Source organism: Psilocybe cubensis, chromosome 3, assembly GCF_017499595.1.
Source record: "Psilocybe cubensis strain MGC-MH-2018 chromosome 3, whole genome shotgun sequence".
NCBI lineage: Eukaryota > Fungi > Basidiomycota > Agaricomycetes > Agaricales > Agrocybaceae > Psilocybe > Psilocybe cubensis.
Window position 1 is genome coordinate 1,671,306 of NC_063001.1, and position 27,759 is coordinate 1,699,064.

Consider the following 27,759-nt stretch of genomic DNA (forward strand, 5'->3'; position numbering starts at 1 on the left):
CAATTCACAGCCTGGATTCTCGTCTATGCTACAAAGGTCCCTTTGTAACTTGGTCATGGGTACTCACGGATCGTCCTCGTGCCCATTCATAAAGGGCCGTGTGCCACTCAGGCGATATCATGAGTGCGTACAGTGGTGGGCGTCTAATTGCTTGTCTCCCTCACACCCCTTGCGTCCTACACCTACTCGACTATCATGAGCGACCGCGGCATGCATAGAGGTGGAGGTTCTCGTGGAAGAGGTGGCGATACTCGTGGTCGTGGCTTTGATCGTGGAGGCGGCGGCGGAGGTCGAGGTCGAGGGGGAAGCCCCAGTGGACCCCTCATCTTTCAAGAAAACACGCCTGTCCAAGTGCCACCTAGGCTCGCCGATTCTTCTCTTCAGCAGCTAATCACCAATTTTAAATCCATGAAGGTAGCTCCAGATCGTCCCGTTCGACCTGGATATGGCACCAAGGGAACACCCATTATGCTTAGGGCCAATTTTTTTCCAGTGAGGGTTCCCCAAGGCCCTATATATGACTATGTCGTCGAGATATCTCCCTCACCTACCAAGGCCGTAGATAAGATCAAGATTCGTCTTTTTGAGCTTTTGGAAAACACTCCGGCTTGTCAACAACATTTGCCTTACATTGCGCATGATCGAAGTCAGAGGCTTGTGTCTGCAAAGAAACTTCCACAACCACTTGATATACTCGTCCCGTTTGTTGAGGATGGTGCGACGGGACCTGCTCCCAACGCCCAAGTTTACACGATTTCCATCAAGTTTGAAAGGGAGTTAGACACTCGCCAGTTAGTAACGTGCGTGTAATCAATGTTTTAATTACCTGCACAATGTGTTAAGATGACTATCTATTTTGGCTATCAGTTATATGGAAGGGCAACCCTCGTGGCGCGACTATGATCCCCTTCCACTAATTTCTGCACTCAACCTTGTTCTACAGCAGCATGCAAATCGGGTCGGAATACGCGTTGGGAAAAGCAAGTACTTCTTTCCCGCTTCTACTGAAGCACATCATCTTGGGCCCGGACTTCAAGCAATACAAGGGTTTTATGCGTCCGTGCGCCCTGCTTACAAGCAACTAATGGTCAACGTGTAAGTAGGTTCATTCTGCTCATGGAAACTTACTTATACAATTATGCAGAAATGCATGCATGTCTGCCTTTATCACTCCAGGGAACCTGGCGGATAGACTCCAAGAGTTTAACACCAACAGTAGGGGTGGTATGCCCACTTTACCCAAGGGAATGATTAAAAGCATCAGGGTCAGAACGCTTCACCTTGGATACAAGAAGAAACTCGATAGCTTTGGAAATGGTTCTGCTCGGAATACTACCTTCAATTGCGAGGAATTTGGTGGTAAAATCTCCGTAGAACAGTATTTTTTAAAAAGTGGGCATTGCTTTTGTCTATCTCACCGACGAGAAATCTCATGATGGACCTGCTAGAATACAAGAAGAAATTGAGATACCCTACAGAGCTTCCTGTCGCTAATCTTGGCACTGTGCACAAACCAAACTGGGTTCCCGCTGAACTGTGTCTCATTGAGCCTGGCAATGTTTACCTAGAGAAACTAAGCGACAGAGAAACAGCCGCGATGATCAAATACGCCTGTAACATCCCTCGAGTCAACGCAGACGCCATTGTTCAGCGCGGATTCCCCTCCCTAGGTCTGGGTCCTGCAGTCTCGCCCATCACCGGCTTTGGTATGGCAGTCGACAGTGCGATGACCGGCGTTCCCGGGCGCGAGCTGCCACCCCCACGACTGACCTACAAAGCTGGGCAAGCGCGTGTTCAGAACGGCAGCTGGAACATCCTCGACGTTAAATTTCATCAGGGTGCGAACATTGCGAGCTGGTGGGTGCTCGTCATCAGGGATGGCAAGGGTAGGATCACTGGCCCGGATGATCCCAACCTGCGCGGGCTGGTAATGGGGTTCAAGGATAAATTGGCGGCGAGTGGTATGGCTGTACCGTTCAGCATGCCTCAGTTGCTGCCACCTGCGCTTTTGCCTGATCCACAACAGGATCCAGAAAGGCTCAATGCACTGAATGTTGTTCGACAAATCTTCAGAAACACCTTGGCTCAGAAACCCAAACCCAGTTTCGTTCTAGTCCTCTTGGAAAACCGGGATAATTACATATATCCTGGAATCAAGGTGTTTATAATTTCTTCTTGAATGTATTGCGTATGTCTGCTCACACAAATAACACCAGAGAATCGGAGATGTTGAAATGGGATTGAACACTATACACATGCAGCTTGACAAGGCCCTGAACGACCCAAAGAAACAGGACCAATACTTCTCCAACGTAGCGCTGAAGGTGAACACAAAGCTGGGCGGGATCAATCATTTGGTATACAATAAATGTCTTTCTTCGGGATGTAACTTATTTGTTATCACATCATAGCTCGATGACAAATCTATGGCATGGTTGAACAAGGTACCGACGATGATGGTTGGAATCGACGTCACACATCCAGGCCGAGGAAGCAAGGCAGGGACACCATCCATCGCAGCAGTTGTTGCCAATACGGACAGAAATTTTGTGCAATTTCCTGCGAGCATGCGCGTTCAGCGGTCGAAGAAAGAGGTATTTAGACGCGTCGTTTTCTTGAAGCTCATACTCATTATCTTGTTGTTTTGGGTAGATGCTGGATGAATTATCTGCCATGCTGATCGAGCGACTCCAAACTTTCGAGAAGAAAAACAGGGGCATTCTGCCTGCAAGGATCATTGTTTACCGTGATGGTGTCTCCGAGGTTTTTATTCTTTATTTACTCGTCGGCGTATCTCCGTTGACAATTTTGTTAGGGTCAATACGAAACGGTACTGCAGGAAGAACTTCCCCAGATTCTCGATGCCTTCAAAAGGCTGAGTACCAAGGACCGCTCTGCATACAGGCCGAAATTGTCCATAATTATATGCGGGTGTGTTCTTTGCTTCATATTAAAAACTGGTGTTAATTTGCGCTTGCTTTAGGAAGCGACACCATGCAAGGTAAGGGCTCTGCCACTTTGATTTTTCCACTTGACTAACACTTTATTTTATTTAGATTTTACCCTACCAATTCGCAGTTCGCCGACAGAAACGGGAACACGCGACCAGGAACTGTTGTGGACAAAGGAATCACAGGAGTGTGAGTCGCCATACGAGCATACACAAGCAATAAATACCTCATAGCTATTATTATCTTGCTAGGTTCGACTTTGATTTTTACCTGCAAGCACATGCGGGCCTTCAAGGCAGCGTAAAGTCGACTCACTACGTTGTAGTGTATGACGAAATCGGATTGTCAGCGGACGAGATTCAAGTGGGTACACATGACGTCAGCTACCTTTATGCGAGAGCGACCAAGGCTGTGAGTCTAATCCCGGCGGCTTATTACGCGGACCTGGCCTGTGAGCGCGGGCGGTGCTATTTGAACGACTTTTTGGTGGACGATAAATCGTCCAGCACGGGCAGGTCTTCTAAAGTGGACAAAGAAGAAGAAATGAAGCGTGTGTTTGATGCAGCGAAGAGATCTTGGGGTGAAGGGGTGCGTTTTTTTTTCTTTGTTTGGTTCTTCTGCATATGATACTCATATCATTTGCCCTTTTGTTTCATAGCTTCACCCTGATATGAGGGATAGGATGTTTTATATCTAATTTTGTCGGATTGCAGGAATCACAGTTGGAACAAAGGAAAATGTTTGATACCATGTATAAAATATATCCCTCATCGCTCTATATACATACCGTCATGCAAATAGCACAAAAAGATAGAAGATCAAGTCAGATTTCACCGGTGGTACGGAGCCAAGTGGGGGTAAGATTATCGTGATAAATAACAGTTATTTATGTGCGTAGGTCCATGGATTACAGCAGCATCCTTCCAGCCCATCTGGGCATGGGTATACATTCCCGGATATTGTCAACACCTGACACCCAACTGATGAGACGCTCGAATCCCATTCCAAACCCAGCGTGTGGTGCACCGCCGTATTTTCTCAGGTCAAGATACCACTCGCTTCCTGGAACGTCTTCCATTTTCTTTGACAATAGCTCGACGCGTTCTTCACGTACGCTACCCCCTATCAGTTCGCCTACATGGGGAACCAGCAAATCAAAACAGGCTACAGTCCGTTCGTCAGAATTGAGCCGCATGTAGAACGGTTTGAGAGACGCCGGATAGTCAGTGACAAAGACCGGGCCGCCAACTAGCGTCTCTGCCAACCATCGCTCGTGCTCGCTCTGCAGCGCATGGCCCCATACTGGTGTATGGACAAAGTTCTGGGACGGGTGGATTTTAGACAGTTCCTCAATGGCTTCCGAGTAGCTCATGCGCGCCCATGGTTTTTCACTATTCACAGCATCAGAAAGGGTTTTTAGCTTGTGCGCGTCACCATCCTTCCACAGCACACGGAGGTCAGGGCTGTCCAGAAGTGGTGCTGTAGTCTCTTTGAGTAGGGCTTCAGTGAGATCACAAACGCCGTGTACGCCGTTATCGGCAGGAAAGGCCCATTCGGCCTCGAGCATCCAAAACTCTGCGAGGTGTCGGCCAGTCATAGATTTCTCGGCGCGGAAACAAGGGGATAGCGTGTATACGCGGGAGATAGCCGTGGCAAGAGCCTCGAGGTGCAGCTGGTGAGATACGGTTAGAAAGGCGGGTCTGGAAAAGAACTCTGCTGGTGGGGTCGCGGAGGCAGATGCTGGATGCTGGGATTCTACCATGGCGAGACGGAAGGCTTCCCCGGCGCCTTCCGCGTCGTTGCCGGTAATTACGGGAGTGTTTGCGTAGCAGAATCCTTGCTCCTACAGGGTGATTTAGGATTATAATGGCAATATGAGGGTTGTTGGTGGTACCTCGAACCAAGAGTTGATTTGCCTCTGCAGACGGTCACGAAGCCTGAGCATGGCAGCAATGTGTGATGTACGGGCGCGCAAGTGTACATTGTCGCGTAAATGTTCGATGGAGAGCTCTTGTTTTTGTATGGGATAGGTCTGCAACGGCGTCAGTTGCATGGACACAACTTGGTAAAAAGATATGCACATCGGGATTACACTCGCCGAGAACGGCGACGCGACCGGCGTCGGCCTGGTCGACGAGAAGTTCATGAGACTGACCGCTGCCGGGAGACTGAACTAGACGACCTGTGACGCGTACAGAAGCGCCATTTGTCAACCTACACTAATGTCAGACCAACAGCCTGACGGGTTGGGGAAAGGACAGACTTTTGCAGGTCGAGACCCTTGAGAAAGACGACCTGGAGACCCTGTGGGGCGCTGCCATCTGTGATGACTGCAAAGGCGAGATTCTTCTGTTTGCGAATAGACCTGATCCAGCCAGAAACAGTGGTAGAGTGGATTGGAAGGGGCGGGTGTGCGAGGAGATGGCTGATGGTAGGTGGAAGAGCCAACCTGGGAGGAAACATGAAAGGAAAGAGCACGTGGGAGAGAAGAAGGAGCAAGGATGAAGCGGCTTTGCTTTGTTTGATTCCATTTCATTGGCGTGATCGACAGCGACACTCCGAGCATTCGCCACGCTGCTCGGTCCGACTCTCTCCATGTCCTCACAACATCTTGTACAGTAGCTACGCAACTTGATCATCTAGATTCATTCTCTACTCATATAAAAATGCCACATCGCCAACTTTCCTTATCGCTGTCGGGTCAGGCCCCCCCTCCATCCTACCAGGGTCAGCACACCGACGACCCACACGTCCCTGGCTACGCGTTCGAGCCATACGCCCCTTCGCCCCCGCCATCCACCACCACCCACCACCCGATCTCCACAATGGGTCTTCCACAGCCCAAGGAAAAGGACAAGCCTCACATCATGATCATCCCAGACACTCCCTACCTCGCCCTCAAAGGCACAGGCCCCGACGTCGAGCCAACCACTCTCAGCGGAAATGTCGTTCTCTATCTCACAGAATCCACCACACTCAAGGAGATCACCCTCCAGTTCAGAGGCAAGGCCCGCATACCAATGCCTGCTAATGAATCGTCAGTCTTTCTCTCCATCTCTTTCTTTTCAATGCCAACAATTTTTTGTCCAGTTTAATTAACAACAGCACCTACATCACATATGTCGTATGCAACCACGACTGGTCCTTTCTCGAATCCGGCTCCTCGTCCTCTTCTTCTTCTTCGCACAAGCGGCACTCGCGCACTCTCAAAGCCGGCAAACATTACTTTCCCTTCTCCCTCTCCATCGGCGGCACTCTTCCCTCATCTATAACCACACCCGCCCTCGGAGGTGCCAGTGTTGCATACAAACTTCGTGCCGTTGCAACCCGTACGGGACTCGCCCACAATCTACAGACCATCATCCCCGTCCCCCTCCTCCGCACCTTCACCCCCGAGGCCCTCGAGTACCAGCAAACCCTCGAAATCGAAAACACATGGCCAGACAAGATGATGTATGCCATCATGCTCCCACACAAGGCCTGGGCCGCTGGCGATACACTAGGTGCAGTGGTCAAGTTCAGTCCGTTGGGAAAAGGCGTCAGAGTCGCCAGCGTGGTTAGTACCCTCTGGGAGACTACCAAAATGTATGCCCGGAGCGGCACCCAGGAGGATACCAGGCCTGTGTGCAGCATCCGACACGAAATTGTTGATGGCCGCGCGGTGGAGGTCGATTGGAGTTCAAATCCCAGTGGGAGCAAAAGTGCCGGCACAGACAGCGGTGGCCGCTCAAAGCTGGGAGCGTTCAATTTTGGGATAGGTAACTCCCGCCCGACGTCGGCACAGGGCTATAGAGATTTTGGATATACCGATCCGTCAGCTTCGGGTCCTTCGTCGGCCTCTGGCTCGGATGGGATGACAGAACAGGCGAGGAGGCGTCTGCAAAGAGAGCAAGACGAAGAGCAAGAGCGACTGTTAGGATACGAGAACCACGACGTCGTGGCGTGCATTAAAATGCCTATCCCGCTGTCCTCCTTTGACTATTCCGCGTCTGGGAACGCTTCTGCAGTAGGCACGCCCACCCACACCCCATATTCTGCCCCGTCCTCCGCATCAACTTCAACCTCACACTTCCCCTCCTTATCATTATCCTCCCACTCAAACCACTCGCCAACGTCGCCATTCGCAGGTGTGGCAGGGTCATCCTCGTCATCGACCCCGCCAGTGCTCGTGACGCCATCACACGCGCTCGAGCCAGTAGTGGTTTCCCATCGATTAAGATGGAGTATTTTCATTCAAAACCGCGACGGACACATCTCCGAGCTGAGGTGCAGTCTCCCCGTGACCATTCTTGACGGGCGTCTCAAGGAAGAGGCAAGGGATGCAAGTCTCGTGTCGCGCCGCATGATGGTGCGCAGCTGCCCAGGGCTTAGCGATACCCTGGAGAGCGACGACGAGGAGGTGTGGGGTATCAACCGTGATGGCGAGGATGCAGGTGAGGGAGCTGTCGGTTCCCGGGGTGTCGCAGGCGAAGATGGGCTAGGTAGAGGTGACAGGGAGCTTCCCAGCTACACCGCCCATGTGCGGGACAGAGTGGCGAACATGTTTCTCCCCGAAGCTGTGACGGTGCGCGTGGGCAATCCATGGGTTGTCGGTGGCGGTAGCGCTGGGGGTAGTGTAGCGAGCATGCCAACGAGTCCAGCAGCGCTGCTGGTAGACAACGACCCTCTTTCGTTCAGACCGGCCTTGGTGTCTGCATTGAGTGCTGGTGAGAGTGGCGCAAGTGCCTCCACGATAGCATCAACACCTGGCAGCGGGAATGAGGCGGCTGACGCTCACGTGATGTCGCATCTCCCACACGCGCCCCCGCCGACAGGCTCGGGCGCAAGCACCCCGCTCGACTGGGTAAACTCAGAACTGCTGCTAAGCCTAAGCGGTGATGCAGTGAGGCGCTTTGGGGGCGGGGAGGCTAATGTGGGGACGCCGGGAACAGGAACGTTCTCGCCTGTACCAGGAGGCATGCGTACTCCGCCTTCGGTTCTGCAGTATGTCGCTCCTGTGCCGGGTGCGTATGGAGGAAGTAGGTGGGGAAGCAGGGTGGGTAGCAGGGCGAACAGTAGAGCTGCGAGTCCGGAGAGAGGTGGAGGCAACGATCACCATCATAGCGGAGAGCATCCAGAACGCGAGGGTCGCTCGCGTCCTAGCTCCCCTGTCAATGCGCCTGCGTCGCTGGGGTACGTGTATGAACCACTACCATCGGCGCCTATTGGTTCAGGCGCATCCTCGCACAAAAGAGCCACGGGTGACGCGTCCTCGTCGTCGCATGAATCGCATGGATCAGGCCATGGCATGCGGAACCTACAGAGTCTGTTCAAAGCTACGATGAAACCATTCACGGCTCTCTCGCTTGGTGGGAAACATAGGCATGACGATAAGGACCATCATCATCCTCACCACCAACACCGTGAGGGAAGCAGTACATCGCATAGCAGAGAAGGCAGCACGGCGAACAGTCGTAGTAGCTCACCTGTTCCTGACCAAAGTATACACACGAGCAGCACGTACCCAGCATCCTCTGCAGCATCGACGTACACTTACACAGCAGACTCGGTGATGAATTTGCCACTCTCGACATCCCATGATCCCATCGCATCGCCTGTGGCCTCCAGAGTTTCTGAAGATCAGTCAGTGCTCACCACTGCATCGTCATCAGCAAGTTTGCATGCAAATACCCAACCACAAGCGCACTCTAGCTCATCGCTAGGTCAGCCATCCATGTCGACATCCGAGCTCACAAGCCTACGCCGCGCCGCGATCTCCTCTCCATACGCCCAGGCAAACGTCCAGCAGCAGCAGCAGCTCCAGACCCAACAGCAACAGCAGTTGTCAGGACCCGCGTTACTGCACCGTGCGCTTACAGAGGTTCCAGATTACTCTATCGCCTCACGAGGGTTCATCGGCGGTGTAGCACCGCTCAGCTCTATGAAAGGACTGCCGAGCTACCAGGAGGCCGTCGGACACGGAGGCCAGCAGACATATGGATCGTATCAGACTTACCACCAAGGCGGCGGAAGGCGACCGAGTCCATTGTCCGGTAGCGAAAACAGTGCTGGGGAGGGGAGCTCGCATATACCCACGAACACGGGCACGAACGCGTCGCCCCCACCCCCGCCGAATGGACCACGACGTAGTGCTGCAAGTGTGCCGAACCTGACGAGCCATTTCGCGCAGTCTTTGACTGTTAGCTCGGGCTCGAATACAACGCCGCCTGTGCCTCCCATTCCTACATATGTGTCAGGTGCGGCGGAAGACGAAGAAAGAGAAGTTGGGATATTGCAGCGCTTGGAGAGCGCCGGTGCTATTTCGGGTCTCGGAACTGTTGCAGGACCGTACACAGCACCCCAGCGTCAAAGAGAAGATGACGAAGACGACGACGACGAAGATGGAAATGGCATTGAAATGCGGACACGTTCTCATACAGTCACCCGTCCATGATTTTCCTTTTTCTTTTATTTCTACTTTAATCATTATTTCTATTCACTGGGATGCTGTCATATTTATCTCGTTTCCGTCATTACCATCCCCTAGACTTCTTTTTCAGGATTTTGTTTCTTGTGATATCGGGTTTAACGTATTTTGTTCACTTGCTTTTTTATTTCTGCCTCATTCAAGGACCAATCCTTCATATTATATCTCCACTCAGTGCACCTATAGACATCATGACCACCATACAAAATGACGATTTACGATACTTTTTCAACTAGATTTATCCAATAGATCAAAGTAAATGAATATCCTTTCAATATTGCAGACCTTTGAGTTCCCCGCGAGGCAGTATGGAGTCGAGTCAGGTCGTATCAACTTGACTAGGGCCATCAATGTTCATTAATAGGCACACATAAAGTCCAGTGCCGAATGCCCGTATGACATTATTTCTACTATAATGTCGTTAAGCGCCATGGCCAGCACTATTATCGATGGTAGTGTCCTCGAAGGTGGTGGTCAAATCCTCCGCAATTCCGTCTCTCTGTCCTCCCTGCTTTCAAAGCCTGTAAAGATCGAGAAAATTCGGAACGGCAGAAAACCCCCTGGGCTCAGAAACCAACACCGAACTGGTACTTGCTTTTCAAACTATTGTTTCTAGATGCCCCATGTCCATTCTTATCTAGTTATTAGGTCTAGAGCTCGCAGCGAATATTGCATCTGCGCGCCTTTCCGGCGCAACGAACGGGTCTACTGAAATTGAATTCATCCCTGGTCGTATAAATTTACCAAACCACTTTACTGCCGATTCAGTCACTGCAGGCTCTATCACTCTTCTACTGCAGGTCGCTTTCCCTTTGCTTTTGTTCTCACCGACAAAAGTCCCAGAATCCACTTTGACCCTCTTCGGGGGCACCAACGCTACGCTAGCACCCCAGGTGGACTATACAAAACATGTATTCCTGCCTTTCGTTCAGCGCCACTTCCACATCGAGAAAGTCTCGTTACATATTAAAAAGCGAGGATACTTCCCGAAAGGCGGAGGGGAAGTGCAATTTAGTGTCACTCCGTTCTGGGGTGCCGACCAAAAACTGCGCAGCTTTAGCTTGTTGGAACGAGGGAAAGTAAAATGGATCGCAGGGGTGGCTCACTATGCAGGCTTGCCGAATGCTATTGGGCAAGGCATGGTCGCAGGAGCAACCCAACGTCTTGCAGAAGCTGGGTTTGGATCGAATACTAGTGACTCGACCAATACTTTGCAGATTCCGTCTTCGGAGAATGTCGATGTGCCTGTGTCTATACAGGCATGCCGAGAACCAAATTCTCTGACAAAGGGTGCGGGAAGTGGTATTGTTCTTTGGGCAGAATTGGAAGGAGGAGGAATCATTGGGGGAGATGCTGTAGGCACCAAAAATTTACCTCCAGAGCAGGTAGGAAGGTTGGCCGCGGAGTCGCTGATTAAAGGATTACAAGACGGCGGGTGTGTTGATGAGGTATACCTTGTGTTCTTTTTCAGATTACAACCACTTGATTAACATATTTGTAGTGGCTTCAAGACCAGATTATCATCTTCATGGCACTTGCAGATGGAAAGTCCGAAGTAAGATGTGGGACGTCAGGATTGACTTTGCATACACGGCAAGTTCATTCTATTCGGGAATACGTACTGTTGCATCACAGACTTGCTGACGTCTTCCTTTTAGAACTGCTATCTGGTTAGCTGAACAATTGACCAATGCTAAATTTGAGGTCGAGGAAGAAGAATCCGGGCATGTCATAATTCGATGCCAGGGTGTCGGTTACACAGCGCCCGCTCCGCCAGACCTGACGGAAGGCATGTAGCACGAATCCATCTCAACGGAAATTTTACCCCGTTACAATCCTTGGTCTACTGTACTCCTGGTGTTCATAGGAAAATGTTCCCGGGGTCATGTTACAAAGTCATTAGCATGGTGCAAAAAACAAAATCCTAGCTATACTACTACTAATAAATACATAGATGCTCCATCTGAACGCGTCTATCTCATCATTAACGATTCCAGGAAAGCAGCGACATGTCCCCAAGACGTCTATAAAAGATTTGTGAGTCAGGAACCCTTTAACAAGTACAATAAACTAACCTTGGTTTGATAAGATGACGAGCAGTGCCTAAAATTGCGAGCAGGACGAAAACTGCTGCCGCAGCGACATACGCCCAGCCTAAGAAGGGATTCTTTCCTCCAACCCATGATACGGTTGAGATAACAATCGATTTAGTGCCTTTGTAAGGAAGGACAGGGAAATCTGAAAGACATATTAGATGTATGAAGCTGTTTGTTAATGGAGCATACACACTAAGTCCAACAACTATTTGATATGTACCCTTCTGCATTGTGTCCTTATCATTTCTGCCATAAAGCTTCGTAAATGTAGGAAGACCGGCAGTTCGCATCCAATTTTGGAAACGCTCATCACTACGCAGATCGGGAGGGGGGTTTTCGTTGGTATAATTATTAGGGAAGCGAAGTTGCCAGTTAGGAGGAGGGACAATCTCATCAAGGCTAGCATAACCGCCGGGACCAACCGGATTAGTGGTATATTTCTTCGCTTCTCCCGGCCATGCAATACCGCTCGAAGAAAAGTTATAGGTTTGCGAAGACTCGGATGAGCCGGAAGGGTTGAGCAACACTGGGTTGGAGAAAGTATCTAATTCAAATATTCTTAGCGTTATATTTGTAATATGTGTTTAAAACGAGCGAACCGTTGAAGAGAGAGTTTGCAATGAGGCCACACGGGTATATCGCCTTGCCGTCTATAGTAGATAGAGGCTTGCAGTCGCTATTGTCAAGATCTTTCGGACTGACATATTTGCCCTTCAATTGATTAGAATTGAGGCTCTTCACATATCGACGATGGTTTTGGAAGAAATTGGTGAGTTTATAGTAAAGCAAAACGGATGGTTCAAGGTCTGCAGGAATTTGGAATTGGATAGCACACTGTTTCTTGTCAGAAAGATCCGTCACGGTGGAGTTGTTGGTATTGTCAAGAAATGCATAGCGAGGTGCAGCAATATTATTGGATTCCTTGTCATCCTTTGAACGGAGCTGGTAAGAGTATTTATTCGACGGAATATTAACGAAGTTGAGGGAGTTGTTTGAGGCCGAAGGTGTTTGATTTTCACAGTCGGTGTAGTCAATTGTAATCTCCGTTACAAGGGACGAACCCCAGATGAGAAGGCCGCCAATGGGTGCAAATATGATGCCAATAATGAAAAGGGTAGGCAGCACGGTCTTTGGAGTCAAGATAGGTTGCCATGCCTTGAGCCTCTGCTGCTTGAAAGCGGTGTCTGAACGTGCGTGCGTTGGCAAATAGGTCAGCACAGGTCATAAAGCAACGACGTACTGGCAGGACGTTTCCAGCCGCCTTTTTCCTTCTTGTTCTCCGAGGAGTCTCCCGAGTCTGAGTCTGGCTTTTTCTTTCTGTTGAAGAGACCCATTGTGAGGGAGAAGGGGTGAGGAACGGAGTGAAGATGATAAATGCACGGCAAGCGGCGCGCAGCCGTCACAGTGACTTTTGTTCATCATCCTCATCACGTAAGCCACCGACGACCATGTCTCTCGTCTTCGATGCACTTCAAAGTCCTACAGATGCTCTTTGCCAATTGTACGAACAGAATAAATCTCAAGGAATAGACTCCTTTCCTGCCACAGTTACTGCACACTTTAGTTCCATCTTCAAGTCCAACGATGCATTCCAGCAGGTGCTTTTGGCATTTAATTATGGCACTCAGCGCGTCTTGTTTTCAATAATTGATAATATCGAAATAGATTCCTATGCTGGATCTGCATCATCCACCAGAATCTTTTGCGGACAGATCCCTAGTTATTTTCAATGCAATGGTGCAAGATACTTCATTGTCACCCGAGCTTTACCTTGCCACCAGAAGCAACAACACATGTGGTGGTTGGGGTCTTGTGGACGAAGTTCCATCCAATGATGGTATTCAATACGAAAATCTGAGAGAATGTAGTACATTCTGGGCAGTCTCTATACCAGGATTAAGCTCGTGGTGCTATGATGAAACCAAGGTACCCCCCTCTTCCCCGTACACCGTAATACAGAAGCACAAGTACCCGGTGCTTGATGCACCACATATTGGGGCACAGATCAAGGTTTGGAATACCTGCAATCACTTATATTTGAAAACCTACAACATAATCCATTACTAGGTCTACGATGAGAAGTTGTCTGCATCATTTCGGGCAACAGACACAGTTTCCTTCATCGGCATTTTAACCTTTGAGCCGTACGTGATTTTCAGAGCAAACCTATGTTAATCGTTGATGTACATGAACTAGTCTTTCTGCCAGCATTGACGTACCGAATTCTAAGAATGTCCCGACCATTCATATGTTGTTCTCCCTTCCGATTCCACGCACAATCGCACCTAGATCTTTTCCCGAAGAGGCCCTCCCTACATCTATTGCAAACTTGCGGAAAGAACTCATTCAATGGATAGCCGATGAAGGACTTGGTGGTGACTATGTGGCTGCAGAATGGGTTTTTATATGCGCCATTGCTCGAGTGTAAGCTGACCGTATTTCGGCAATATCTGTTCTAATTCTTCCTACAGGCGGTCGAGGCGTCCTCCAGTTCTTCCTTTGTCTCTAACAATTGCAGGTTTCCCAGCGCCTGTAAGGTTCTCACTGTGGTCTGCAATGCAGCACGAAAGGTAACCTAATAACGAAGTTATATAAAGAATGGAGTATGTACCAGTAGTACATACCTAATAACGAAGTGGTCAAAGCTAAAGGATATACTGTATCTACGAAGGAGGATAACAGCGCGGGATCACGTGTGTGGTCATATCATGACACCACACCCCCTCTTGAAGACAGAGAAATGAAGAGGAGAAATAGAAAGACAAAAGAAAGCACGAAATATCAAAGAAAGAAAGAAACTAAAAATAGATCGAACGGCCGGCACGCCAAAGAAGAGAGGAAGAGAAAAAAAAAGAACCACAGGCCACGTCAGCCAACTGTCCTAGGACGCCCTCGACGACGTCCTTGCAACACCCCTTCCACAGCCCCTCCCTCTGTGTTCACCCGTCGTGAGACTCCCTGTTTGCGCGAAATCTTGACCTTACCCCTCGTAGCTTCCTCCCGACGAAACTTTGCCACCAATCTGCGTGCATTTTGCATGCCGTACTCTGGAATCCACTCGTTTTCGCTCTCGTCAAACCCAAGCCACTTCACCAAAAACTCCACAACACCACCCCTCGTCCGCCGCTCCCTCAGTATGCGCTCAATTTCACGCTCTTCGCCGCCGGGCATTAACACAGGCGGCGGCGGCAACTGTCGTCTGCCCAGAATGGTGTCCGTACGAGCTGGGATCAAGCACGAGACATGGAAAACATCGTGAATGGCCCAACCAGCAGGCAACTCCAATCGATATGCAGAATCGGAGACTTTCTGTGCAATACGGAAAGGCCCAAAACGACGAAAATCCAATTTATTGTTAGGGCGCGATGAGCGCAGGTCAGAGCGTTCCAAGAAGACACGATCACCAGGGATGTAGTCGGGTGCCTCATCCACCCAATCATCGTGAAATTTCTTCATCCTCTCCGCGGTGAGTGTCAGAATTGCCTGCAGCTCGCCCTGCACCCTGTGGATGCGCTCCAGCCTCTCGTCGGCGCGTGGAACTGATTGCGAATTCACAGGATCCACGGAAAACGATGGGTTATAGCCGTATTCAGCAAAAAATGGGGACATCCCTATTGCTGTATGGTGTCTGTTGTTGTAGGCAAACTCTGCAAAGGGAAGCCACTGCACCCAGTCGTCCTGGTAGTAGTCGACGTACGCGCGCAGGTAAATTTCCAATTCCTGATTAACCCTCTCTGTCTGACCATCGGTTTGTGGGTGATTAGCGGATGACATCGCGCGCTTAATACCCAAACGTTCCCACAAACGTTTTGTGTATTTCGCAATAAATTGTGGCCCCATGTCCGACACAATCTTCTTGGGAGTCCCATGCAAAGACCATACCCGGTCTATGAAGGTGTCACACATTTCTACTGCACCATCGGTGGTGTGTGCCGGAAGGAAGTGGGCACGCTTTGTTGACTTGTCACAGACCACCTGAACCGCGTCGTATCCCTGCGATGGTGGCAGCGGCCCAATGTAATCGGTGGAAATGTGCTGCCAAGGACCTGCAGGCACCTCAAGGGGTTGTAGCTTTCCATAGGGTTTCTGTCGACGGGGCTTGGTGCGTTGGCAAGTATCACATCCATCAACATACCGAGCAACAAATTCTGACATCCTTGGCCAATAGTAGTTCCGTGACACCAGCTCCAGCGTGTTTGAGATACCAGGGTGGCCTGCCGGGATCGCATCGTGATACAGCTGCAAAATCCAACGCTTCAATTCCTCGTCATTGGGCACATACACCAGCCCACGAAACCGCACCACGCCATCATCCACCACAAAGTCCTTCAGCCGACGTTGAACAAGGCCGGGAGCGTTAGGTAAATCCCACATGAGATCCAACTTGGGGTCCTTACGAGACACTGTACGTATCCTGTCCATAATCTCCTTGTCGGCACGTATAACTTGCCCCACCCTAGCCACCACCTTGGACATACCACAACAACGCAGCTCCAGCACCACACCTCGCTTTCCCAACACCGTACCACCACCACCATCATTGGAATCCTGCCCCAGCCTCTCTGCTGGCAAGATCTCCATAGCAGCATTGTCACGGGCCATCCCGTGGATGTGGTCAGCACGACGAGACAACTCGTCTGGACCTGCACTCAAACGGCCAGGCCGGTGGTGGATCTTGAAGACAAAACGGTTCAAAAAAAGGCTCCACCGCGCCTGTCTGCGATTCAAATCACGAGCTGTCATGAAGAACTCCAGGTTGCGATGATCAGAAAATATATCAATACAGAAGGGGTTGCCCTCCAGGTATGGTCGCCAGACTTCAAGAGCACGCACAACAGCTAACAACTCCTTGTCGTGAACATCATAGTTGCGCTCTGCGGGTTGCATAGCCTTTGAAAAGTAAGCCACGGGGCGCCAATCACCAGCTGCATCCTTCTGCGACAGGATGGCTCCTACAGCAAAATCTGATGCATCCGTCTCAACATGGAATGGCGCCTCCATTTCCGGCAGCATCAATACTGGTGCTTGTATAAATGCTTGCTTCAACTGTGCAAACGCCGCTTGCTCCACATCACCCCACCTCCAAGCCATGTCTTTCCGCTTCAAATTCTCCAGTGGGCGGGTAATGTTGGCATAGTCTGCAATAAAGCGGCGATAGAAGTTACAGAAGCCAAGGAAGCGACTAACATGCCGAACATTGCGTGGCACTGGCCAATCCGTTACCCCGCTGACCTTGACTGGGTCCATGCCAACACAACCAGGTGAGATACGAAATCCCAAATAATCCACTTCTGTCGTGCGGAACTGACACTTCTCTGGTTTCAGAAACAGATCTGCTTTCCGAAGGCGACGCAAGACTTCCTTAACCTGTTCGTCGTGTTTTGAAGGGTCTTGAGAGAAGATAATAATGTCGTCCAGGTAGAGTACCACATTAATGTCGACAAGGTCATGGAATAGATCATTAACCATGCGCTGAAAGGCAGCCGGAGCATTGCGAAGACCAAACTGCATAACCAAAAATTCAAATTGGCCATAACGGGTCCGGAAAGAAGTCTTCCATTCATCACCTTCCCGTATGCGCACATTGTAGTAACCCCATCGCATGTCTAAGGTAGTGAAAACCTTTGCTGCCTTGAGACGGTCTAGGAGTTCAGCGGAGAGAGGAATTGGGTATGCATCGGGCCGCGTGATGGCATTGAGTGCACGAAAATCCACCACAAGACGGAGAGATCCGTCCTTCTTTTTGACAAAGAAAACAGGAGCTCCACACGGGGCCTTGGAGGGCCGTATATAACCCTTCTTGAGGTTGTCATCAATGAATTCCTTCAGTGCCCGAAGCTCTGCTGCTGACATCTGGTATAGCTTGCCAACAGGAGGTGGCACATTGCCCTCTAACTCAATCGCCAAATCATGGGGCTTATGGGCCGGAAGCCGTTCGGACCGACCCTTATCAAAGACATCCAAAAATTCGTGAAACTCTGCAGGCACTAAATCTTCAACTGAGCCAGTAGCTTTTGCAGGAGTTGCAGCCTCTGCCAGGCGCTGTGATACTGAATGACTGGCGGCAGCACGAATACCTGGCCCCTGGCATCCACGGTGTGATTCTCCATCCCAGCACTGTTCCAAGGACACACCCTCAACCACCCCACCTGCCTCTTCTTGTTGCACTGCATGCTCCAAAGCTTTTGCAATCTCTGCATGTGCAACACGAAGTGCATCTGCCTGTAGGTCACGTGTCATCTGTGTCCAACTTGCACGCGAACATTTTAAAAAGTGCAGAGATTCCCTCCGAATGCGAAGTCGGCCCGTAGCGCCACATGTGTTGGTTTGGCGGCACTGGCTATGCGTGTGAGGTGTCTTACGGCCTGGTTTTTGCCGGACTGGATGTAACAGCTTCAACCTCTCCACATCATCAGCCTCAACTTCCAACCCAGTACGTCTCGCCTCCCGTGCGTGCTGGCGTGCACGGCGGCGTTGCCTTTCTAGCAGTCGCTTACGCAGCCTTCCAGGTGAAGGTGAAGCAGCTGCAGCAGTTATGGCCTCCGGCAAAGGTAAGCACCTCTGCCTGCAGTATTCCGAAGTAAAATCCAAGGTAGAGCGGTCAAAATCTACCACCGGATTGTGTCGCCGTAGCCAGTTAATCCCAAATATAAGGTTGTCATCCCCAATATCAGTAACATCGCATACTAGCAATTCCGAATGTGAGTCGATGAAAACCTTGAGGTGGACTTCATGAGTGATAAGACCCGACTTGATTTCAGAGTTGTCAATTGTGCGCAAACGGAGGCTCCTCTTCTTTGGGATTGAAATTAGGCCATGTTGCTCCACAAAACGTGGATTAATGAAACAGCAGCTAGCGCCCGAATCTAGCATTGCCCTAGTATCAATAATGGTAGGCACATTGGGTGTCGCGGTTTTGTGTACATGAATAGTAATTGGAATTTCAAAGGAAGAAAACTGTGATCGAGGAGAACGAGCATGAATCACAGCTGCACGGCGGGTCCGACAACGACGGCGGCGAGGCACAGTCTGATTTGGACCAGTCAAAACCAATTTATTTGGAGGCGTAAGTACAGAAAACCTGTTCTGGGTTGCACTTGCAGCGACAAGGCAAGGCAACCCTACACAAAACCCGGCTCGGGGGCTGCAGGTTCCGCTATGGGTGGCTCGGAGGAAACTGTTCCCAATCCATGTGCTTCAAGCACCTTTGTGACCTCCTCTAAAAGCCCTGCCCGCAGCCGAGCAACAGTAGATGGACAGTTGGCACGAACATGACCACTCTCTCCACATCGATAGCATTTCCGAGGTAAGTGCCGGGCCGCATCAACATCCATAGCATTAGGATCACGTGGAGCAGGAGGAAGGGATGCCTGAGCAGGGCGGGGTTGAACAGCATGAGTTCCTGAAGGTAAAGCTGACCGTGCAATAGCAGGTGTAGGCACTGCAGGACTGCGGTGTGGGTGAGGAGCGTGACGTCGTAGTTCTGCTGCAATGTCTGCATGTCGTGTTTCGCGACGCAAAAGAATTGCCTGGGCTTCCTCTGCCCCCTTGAAGTCTGAGTGAGCCAGAAGCTGCTTGGTTTGTAAAGACAAACCAGCCCAGAAACACGCATCCACAAATGTCCCAGTCCTATCTGCTACTGGCAACCGAGCAACCAACTCGCGGAACTCAGTAATGTACTGGGTATCGGATTTCTGGCCCTGCTTGAAGCCCAAGAGGCGCTGTGTAGCATCGCGTGCCGAGTCACGAGAGCAGAATGTGGCCTTGAATGCTGCCAGATATGCATCCCAATTTTCACGGAGTTCGGAATTTCCACCCTCTGCGTCGCCGAGTGTAATGACTGCCGACCACGAGTATGCCTGCCCAGATAGATAAGACTGCGCCCATAGAATACACTGCGCATCATTGGAAAACTCCTCAAAGTGGCGGTTAACCGATATCTGCTGAACCCACTCCTCCGCTTTCTGTTTGCTTGTCCCATCAAACACCGTGGCAGGATTAACTTTCGGCATCCGAGAGGGACGAGCACGAGCGGCGCTCACGGCATCAAGTCGTTGCTCGGTTGCCGCCAACGCAGCGCGGAGTTCCTGGTTCTGCACCTCTAGACGAGAAAAACCCTCTGCCGCCTCCTCCAGGCCTCGCTCCAACTCGGACAACCTGGGTGCAAGCAACACCTCCAAGGCCGTATAAACCTCCTGCGCAATAGGATTGGTGATCGTGGGGGGTGGCGGCGGATGCTCGCCCTCTCCTATCGTAGTGGAATTCCCATCCGGCATGCTGGAAAGAAGCCCCAAAGGCGCAAATGCCGAAAAAAAAAATTTCTCCGGAAGGAAACGGGTTGAACGTATAAGAGCTTTGACCAAGTGTAAGGTTCTCACTGTGGTCTGCAATGCAGCACGAAAGGTAACCTAATAACGAAGTTATATAAAGAATGGAGTATGTACCAGTAGTACATACCTAATAACGAAGTGGTCAAAGCTAAAGGATATACTGTATCTACGAAGGAGGATAACAGCGCGGGATCACGTGTGTGGTCATATCATGACAGCGCCCCCAGACAATTTAGAAGCAAAACCGACTTTATATCATGTTCTATCGCATATATTTCCTCTCGTGTCCATCCTGCCGCTCACTCTCAATACATTAAATAACACTCCCTTTTATCCTGAGTCCATAGATGAAGATTTGCACAGTGGTCATCTACAATTACCGAAAGGGACTGTTCTTGTCCTTGCCGAAGGTGCAGTCACTGAAGGAGACATTTTCAATAAAGGCATGTATCTTTTTTTATTGAAAACCGAATATGGAGTAATATATTTCTTACTCAGGTGTGATGAACATACGCGCAACTCAAGACATGATGTCGGAACAAAATCTGCAATACGTCTTTCCATTCAGTAGCTTCCAATTTGAAACAGAAGTAAACTTTCTCGTTACAACAGAGGGGAGAAAAAGTACATTTTTCAAGGTAATCTTTGAATTTATCGGAACGTCTTGAATCGAAACATGAATTCCCGCTTTCAGACGGATATTGTTGTTCCTCTTCGGCCTATGGTTTCCGAAGCCAATGATATCAAACATAGGCTTTACAATGCAGCAGACACTATACGACTTCCGCCTGCTGATAAACTCTTACAATTCCGCCAATTGGCAGGAGGTTCAATGATTGGAAATGTCGCTGTTGCCGACGTGTTAGGAAAGGCACGTCTTTCTCTGAATAGAACTGAAGACATACATTGTTGAGCGCAGACTTTAGCATGTCGAAGAAGATTTCATTCGAGAACGGTCCTCCGAGGGAAACAATGGAGCGAAGACAAATAAAACCACCTTTTCCCCCGATGATCTCATATCGCGAATGCTAATTGCAAGGTAAGTTTCTAATATTGAATAGACTTGCGTTAAGACATTTGTGCTTTAGATTAATTGCTTTGTCATTGCACCAAACTGAAGTCAATCTAGAAAGTTGGGAAAGCGCAAAGACTCTCGAAGCGCAGACAAGAAGTAGAGTTTAAATCAGCAGGTGTACGCAAAAGAGTCAAGTACAATAAAATTGGCAGGCATTTAGTAAAGTACAAAATATGTTTTGATAAGAATAATATGTGCATCATATAAAGAATAGAGCTGAGTACTGAGTTAGCGTCACGTTGAAGACAAAAGGCAGGACAACTTTAGTGCAGAGTATATGTGTGGAATATCAAACTGCCGGCTTGAACTTTGATTTGCTTCTCTGCAAGGGCAAGGCCGGTGCTGCCACATTGGAACTTGGGCCAGCTGGTGGTCGATATTCATATTTGGATGTAAGGGATGCAGGGCTATCCACAGGCTTGAATTTACTATGTGGTAAAAAGGTTTTTTCCGTTAGCTACGTCCGACAATAAAGGGATTAACTGATTCGATACCTATGCAACATCTTGTTCTGATTGATACACAATTCAAGGAATCGTTGGCCGTGGCTATACCATTTATTCTCAATATATTGGGAAAGTCTAGGTTCAGGCAAGTCCACGCAATTGGCTAACTCGATTTTGAATGAATGATAATCTAGAGATATAATTAGCCTGGAAGATCTTTTTGAATGAAGAAGGAACACTTTTACCAGATGGACAAACAGCACTCAGGTTTTGTAAAACGTGGTCAGGGAACACTTCGTCTGGAAGCTGAAGATTCTCTGACAGCATGATCTGCGGCGGAGAAGTATAAAACAAACACTCAAATGATCGAACAATTGTATGCAAACGTACCTCTTTCCGTAGGTCCAACATTTTGGTGTACAAGACTTCCACTGGGTCAGTAGTGGAGCGTCTCAGAGGCTTGGTTATTACAGAAGTGTTCACTGTGATGTCAGAGACAACAGGGAGAGAGGTACATGATTTAATGGGGCCAGCAGAATACGGAGAGTGTGCTTCAGTGACAGGATCATCCATATCGTACATGTCATCCGAAAGCTCAATTGGATCGTCTTCAACTTCGGCCTTCTTCTTTCCTCTACGTGACTTTGGCGCAGTGCTCACAGAGTCGCCACCCCCCACCGCTTTCTTCCGCTGCTTCGGCTCCTTTTCCGGTTTGGGATGCCAATCCAGAACAATTTTTATTTGGCCGTTAAGCAGAGATGATGCTTGTGGTCCTAACTGTATACATAATCCATTTAGAACAGGCTTCAGGGGTGTAAAACAAACTTACCTCAAGGTAATCAACGTGGAACCCATGATTCTTGAGCACAGAGTTGTAGGAGATCATTTCCAGGAAAATGAGTCGATTGAACATAAGTTCAATCAGTTCGATTGGAACTTTGGATAGCGATCCATAATAGGGATTTTTTTCGAACCGCATCTTGACATCAGAAGCACCCGAACCACGCATAACCTGCAGGAGTTGAGGCTGAGTTATTTGGTCACCGTGGTTAAGAACATGTTGAATGAGGTTAAGTGCAGCCTGAGCATGTTTAGTGACATCCTCTTTTACTAATCTCCCTGAATCTGATTGACAGTTGTCGCAACCACGATTGCAATTTCTTGGGGCGAATTTTTCGTCGAAATGCTGCAGAATTTGAACTCTGCGACATTCAGAGATGTTTGCACAGAATTTATAGACTTCCCTGACCCCTTCAATTTGCCGCCGCTTACTGTCAGGTGTTGAGTCTTCGGTTTTTCTAATCTGGTCGATGAGCCTGCACAAATCTTTGCCGGAATAGACTAGCATCAGATTAATGATCAATGTGTGTAACTGAGGCTTCATGTATTGCAACCTACGCGTCAGACAATCAGCGGCTTTGCCATCCCGACCCGCCCGTCCAGTTTCTTGATAATATCTAGGTAAACATTAGAATTGTCTCTGGAGTCAAAAATCACTATCCTTCTGGATTCTTACCCTGACAAAGATTTGGGCATATCATGATGGATAACAAAGCGAACTGCATCAGGACTTGATTAGTAGCAGACACAATGAAAAATAAATTGACAATACCATCAGCTTTATCGATGCCCATGCCAAAAGCAATCTTAACTAAGTTAGCGGGTGAAGCAAATTACAGTAGTAATAACACTTACTGTTGCAACAATGACTAATGTTCTATCATTCTGCCAATCTTGGGCTGCCTGCTCTTTGTTCTGAGGGGACATCCCTGCGTGAAAATACGATGCTTTGATGCCTTTCTCACATAGTTTGGCTGCAACTTTCTCGCAACTATTTCGAGACAGGCAGTAAATAACACCGGTGTGCCCTTTGTGGTATGTATTAATGAACGTGATAATGTCGGTTAAAGGATTCTTCTTCAGTCGCACAGTGTAGGTAAGATTTGGTCTGTTAAAAGATTGAATAAATGTAGCCTCATTTTTCATGCCGAGTTGTGCAACGATGTCCTTGACGGTCCGCTTGTTAGCTGTAGCAGTGAGAGCCATGATGGGCACATTGCTGTATTCCTTGCGCAACTTTCCTAGACGGGTATACTGGGGGAAAGTTCAGCAACAGTATTAAGGACAACATTTTGCACTAACCGCTTCCCGGAAGTCTTGACCCCATGTTGAAATACAATGAGCTTCGTCGATAACAAATCTTGCCAAGTTACCCTGGTTATAAAGCGCTGTAAGAATCTTGTCTACAGAACTGCTTGCATCCAGTTTTTCCGGAGTGATATACCATAGGTTAGGTTTCGACTCGGCCCTAACCAGATGCTGCCAGTCATCACCTGAATTGTCGGAACTCGATAAACGTGCGTCTATCCTTTTCTTGGACAAACTATCCACTTGATCCTTCATCAACGCCACCAATGGGGATATAACGACTGTGACACCTTTTGTCCTTCCGTTTGTGCACACAGCTGGCAATTGAAAGCAAAGACTTTTCCCTCCGCCAGTTGGCATTAGGACGAAAACATCTCTCCCCTCGAGGGCTGCCGTAATAGCCTCAAGTTGATTATTTCGAAAATTTGTGAGTTTGAAAACGTGTCTGAGTTTGTGCATGATTTCCGCATAGAAAGGACTCGACGAGATTTCGTCGTTACTCGTGTTAGCAGAATGTGAGAAATCTGGTATGATGTGCGAGAGGTCGTCCATTCCTTTCCAGAGTTCATCATCCTCATCCTCTACCTGTCTTCCTTTAGGAGGAGAAACACGGGAAACGACGTCCATGACGGCATGTGGGGTAGTATGCTGGTTAGATGAGTTAATGAGATTCCCTGTGGATGCATTCGGAAAAGTTGCGGTTGGGATTGGCGTATTACCTCCCGGTGTTGGTATAGTCGACAGATGTCGATCTCCGTAGGTTTTCGCTGTGATAGCTGTTTGAATAGCTTGCAACCGGCAATCTATCAACCGCCTAATTGCAAGTTATCAGTTAGGCTCATGCAACTATAGCGAATTAACTGACTTAATATCTTCAAGAAGGACCAAGTCCTTCGTTGCATCCCCTTTATGGTACTCGATACACTGCGCAGAGATATACCTTTCAAGCAAAAGAACTGACAATTGTTTCTTCTCCAGCATGGCTGGCGGTTCCTAAAAGGGTGTGAGGTGCGAAAATAGAAGACACTCTATAAGCATTATGCGTACTGCGTCAAGATCACAGTGTCCTGTATCCCGAGGGGCTTGGGGAAGGGTACAATTAATTTTTGAAGATGCGACCAACACGTTTTCCTTTTCCTCAGAAACCATTTTCTGTCTTTTGGGAGGATGGGGGGAAACTTCTTCAACGAGAGAGTTAACAGAGGAATTCCTCTTTACAGGGCCTGGTGTTGACGGGGCCGAATCGCTAGAGACATACACCACATCCTTCGATGGGTTTGGTAGTATCTTTGTCACTTGGAACCCAGGGGTGGAAAACGTTCCTAAGACCGGCCTGTTAGCTGAGACCGAAGGCTTAAATTTCGAAGTCTATGTATAACAATTAATTGAGCCAATTCAAAAAACTTTGGCTGGAATCACATAACCACCTACCTTGAGTGTTCCTGCACTTGAACCGACATTGCTTGAACTTTGCATGCCGAACGGGGATTCTAATTGATGGATAAGGAGAGCCTCTTAAATCGATCTTGTCGATCTTGGATATAGCTATCGACGCCAGAATTGTTGACAAGCTAGGTCCGGTCTGGCTTGGGTCTGGCGGGTAACGGATTCTGGACAGAAATAGCTAACTGGGGAGCCACATGAAAGGTGAATTACAAGTAACGTCCAACGACTGGTGTGACGGTACGCGCATCTCACGTGATCGTCGCGTCCTAAACGAACGATTTCAACATGTAACGGCGCTTGGTAAATCTACTCATCTATTCCCTCACAGGATAACCAATAAAGCGTAATCATTAGCGACAGGGCAGCAATTATGAATAAAGGCATATTTCCGGAAATGTCGATACCGGAGGTCATTAATGCCTTCGCTGGCTGGAACATTACAGTCACTCCGGAGCAACTGAAAAATCCCTCACCGGATTTCGTCGAGGGCCTCTATTGCGCCTGTCTGCAGCAGGCCACTGATTTGACCCACGAATCCCTGAGAGAGCCATCTCAAATAGCTTTGAATGCATCCCAAGTTGACGAAAAGGTATATTTACTGTTGCTGTCTACTACGTGCTGGTACCTGACACTTTGACATACGAACCATTAGGACCTGTACGAGACTGCATTAGCTAGCAACATCCTACTATATCATCTGTAAGCCGTATCTTGGTATTTATGTTCTTTCCGCTAAAACGCGCTCCAGAACACGATTCGCCAAAGCCGCAAGAGTCGATGATTTCAATGCACAAGATGTGTTCGCTCCTCAACAGACTCGAACTATGATCTTGTTATCGGCTTTTATCAACTTTATCAGGTTCACCGAACAATTTTGTGATACATTTTTAAAAGACTTGAGGGATCGCTCGGATGCCATTATCATCCAGCGAAATAATGCTGCAGTTCAACTTCGTGATATTCAAGGGCAATACGACGAACTAAGGTGTGTGGAGGAGATCAACTGTCTCATTTGGGTACTGACTACCACTTCAGTGCTCGGATAGCTAAGGACAAACCAATGTGTGAAAAGTTGAATGCAGAAAACACCACATTATCCAGCACTATGCTCATGACGAAGGACGCGCAGACTAAGGCAGTTAGGGACGTGGAGCAGTATAGAGCAGACAGAAACGAGCTTATTAATCGAAAGGTACCATTTAGTACTCGTAGCCTGTAAGCCACTAACTATATGCGACCAGGAAATTCTCAACTCAGAAATCAAGACACTCGAAGATTCGATCCAAAGAACGCGTTCGCGAATTGTACAATCTCCTGAAAGGATTAAAAAGACTATTTCAATTATGTCCAACACCGCAATGGAAGATAAAAAGACTGTGGCCATGCAAGAAGCTAAGTCTCGCGATCTACAGGCAAAGATCAATGCACTTCATAACATTGAAAAGGTGATTTGGCATCAATGCGCGACTATCTTCATTTATTAAGATTTATATATAGGACGTTCGCGGCTGCATTGAACAAATCCAAAGCATTGAACGAGAGGTCCAATCCCTAGAACTTTCTCAAAAAGCTCTAGGTGAACTTCGATATCACTTGGAAGAAAAGGTCATCGAAAGAAACGAACTTCGATCTAGACAGGAGGTAAAAGCTATGTCCTTCCACTTTCCATATCTTACCTGTCATCCAGCGCGTCAACGATCAACTTGCCAATGCTAATCTTAAACTGGAACGTGCTAAAAAGCACGCAGAAGAAAAGAAAACGTCAACTCAAAAGACCATTGTGCGTCTACAGCAGGAATACAGTCAGATGGTTATTGAAAGAAGAGAAAACGACAAACAAATTGAAGAAGTTCGTGATGAAGCAAATCAGGTGGAGGCATCCGTATGTCCTTGTAATCCCTCAATGATTTGCAGAGAACTTAATTTTCTTATAGATGCACAAACACTTGAAGCAAAGTGAAGTAGAACTAAATGAGCTCCTTGCTGAATATTGGAGACTTCGCCATGAAACTGGTACGCCGTATTTTTTTGATCCTTCTCAATCTTTCGAACGCCTCTTAAATGGCTGTAACAGACGTTTACATGGAAACACTTGCTAATAAATTAAACATGCGAGTCGTTTCAGAGTGATGAAGATGGAGAACGAGTATGCGTATTTATTGGAATAATTTAATCGCATGTGTAAAATCATCTCGACAATCATAGTGTATTATACGGAATGTAGTGATTATACCCAGTTTATTTTAATATAACCACTACAGATCATCGGTGTTGCAATTCTCACAATACCATTTCCCCTCTGGAACTTCAGTTAAACCAACACAACCAAGGTGAAACTACATTATATATATCTTGAGATAAAGATTAGCTCTTTGGCGAATGAATCGCACTCACCCATTCACCCTCACAGGATTCACCATCACAAGCAATCATCTAAAATTGTGAAGTAGTAACGAAGATGCATGACACAAAATACGTGACATACCTCTCCAAAAGAGACCCGATTGCAATAACAATATACCTCTTCGTTCGGATTTGTTGCGGGTAATGTTATTGTAAGCGACGTAGAATTCTTCCCTCCCTGCCCTACATCGATACCGTTATCCATATATGAACTTTGACCATAGTCATCATATCCAGCGTTGGTATAAATTCCTGCATCATCATCTTCATAATCCTCTGAGAGATTAGAAACTTTGCGAGACTTTCGAGGGTATTTCGGAGCGTCCACTTCAGGAAGGTGCAAAGTGACTCCGTTAGACGAACGAGATGCTTCAGCAGTTAATGTAGCTTCTTGTTCC

The 27,759-nt window shown here is 48.4% G+C and overlaps 7 protein-coding genes across 7 annotated transcripts; 5 read left to right on the forward strand and 2 right to left on the reverse strand.

The window, feature by feature from the left end:
- Positions 1-195: 195 nt before the first annotated feature.
- On the forward strand, positions 196-3,648 carry JR316_0003317 (Protein argonaute 5; the record flags this gene model as incomplete). Its single annotated transcript, XM_047889090.1, has 12 exons — positions 196-800; positions 868-1,095; positions 1,145-1,392; positions 1,449-2,158; positions 2,217-2,357; positions 2,412-2,594; positions 2,653-2,763; positions 2,816-2,931; positions 2,984-3,001; positions 3,057-3,140; positions 3,203-3,539; positions 3,610-3,648. 12 exons carry the CDS (start codon positions 196-198, stop codon positions 3,646-3,648), a joined length of 2,820 nt encoding a protein of 939 aa, XP_047751464.1.
- A 210-nt stretch (positions 3,649-3,858) lies between these two features.
- JR316_0003318 (Asparagine--tRNA ligase) lies at positions 3,859-5,414 on the reverse strand (the record flags this gene model as incomplete). The annotated part of the gene is made up of 4 exons (XM_047889091.1): positions 3,859-4,794; positions 4,846-4,983; positions 5,033-5,165; positions 5,215-5,414. 4 exons carry the CDS (start codon positions 5,412-5,414, stop codon positions 3,859-3,861), a joined length of 1,407 nt encoding a protein of 468 aa, XP_047751465.1.
- Positions 5,415-5,617: 203 nt separating this feature from the next.
- On the forward strand, positions 5,618-9,384 carry JR316_0003319 (Arrestin domain-containing protein C31A2.12; the record flags this gene model as incomplete). The annotated part of the gene is made up of 2 exons (XM_047889092.1): positions 5,618-5,988; positions 6,042-9,384. The coding sequence occupies 2 exons, from the start codon at positions 5,618-5,620 to the stop codon at positions 9,382-9,384; spliced, it is 3,714 nt and encodes a 1,237-aa protein (XP_047751466.1).
- Positions 9,385-9,832: 448 nt separating this feature from the next.
- On the forward strand, positions 9,833-11,214 carry JR316_0003320 (RNA 3'-terminal phosphate cyclase; the record flags this gene model as incomplete). Its single annotated transcript, XM_047889093.1, has 4 exons — positions 9,833-10,004; positions 10,066-10,865; positions 10,919-11,010; positions 11,076-11,214. The coding sequence occupies 4 exons, from the start codon at positions 9,833-9,835 to the stop codon at positions 11,212-11,214; spliced, it is 1,203 nt and encodes a 400-aa protein (XP_047751467.1).
- Positions 11,215-11,401: 187 nt separating this feature from the next.
- JR316_0003321 (Meiotically up-regulated gene 89 protein) lies at positions 11,402-12,847 on the reverse strand (the record flags this gene model as incomplete). Its single annotated transcript, XM_047889094.1, has 5 exons — positions 11,402-11,441; positions 11,493-11,655; positions 11,707-12,057; positions 12,113-12,697; positions 12,754-12,847. The coding sequence occupies 5 exons, from the start codon at positions 12,845-12,847 to the stop codon at positions 11,402-11,404; spliced, it is 1,233 nt and encodes a 410-aa protein (XP_047751468.1).
- Positions 12,848-12,961: 114 nt separating this feature from the next.
- On the forward strand, positions 12,962-13,941 carry JR316_0003322 (uncharacterized protein; the record flags this gene model as incomplete). The annotated part of the gene is made up of 4 exons (XM_047889095.1): positions 12,962-13,111; positions 13,179-13,523; positions 13,581-13,657; positions 13,710-13,941. 4 exons carry the CDS (start codon positions 12,962-12,964, stop codon positions 13,939-13,941), a joined length of 804 nt encoding a protein of 267 aa, XP_047751469.1.
- Positions 13,942-25,352: 11,411 nt separating this feature from the next.
- Positions 25,353-27,088, forward strand: JR316_0003323 (putative kinetochore protein NUF2; the record flags this gene model as incomplete). The annotated part of the gene is made up of 9 exons (XM_047889096.1): positions 25,353-25,547; positions 25,611-25,657; positions 25,707-25,943; positions 25,994-26,150; positions 26,200-26,403; positions 26,456-26,599; positions 26,646-26,840; positions 26,893-26,971; positions 27,033-27,088. The coding sequence occupies 9 exons, from the start codon at positions 25,353-25,355 to the stop codon at positions 27,086-27,088; spliced, it is 1,314 nt and encodes a 437-aa protein (XP_047751470.1).
- Positions 27,089-27,759: the final 671 nt, after the last annotated feature.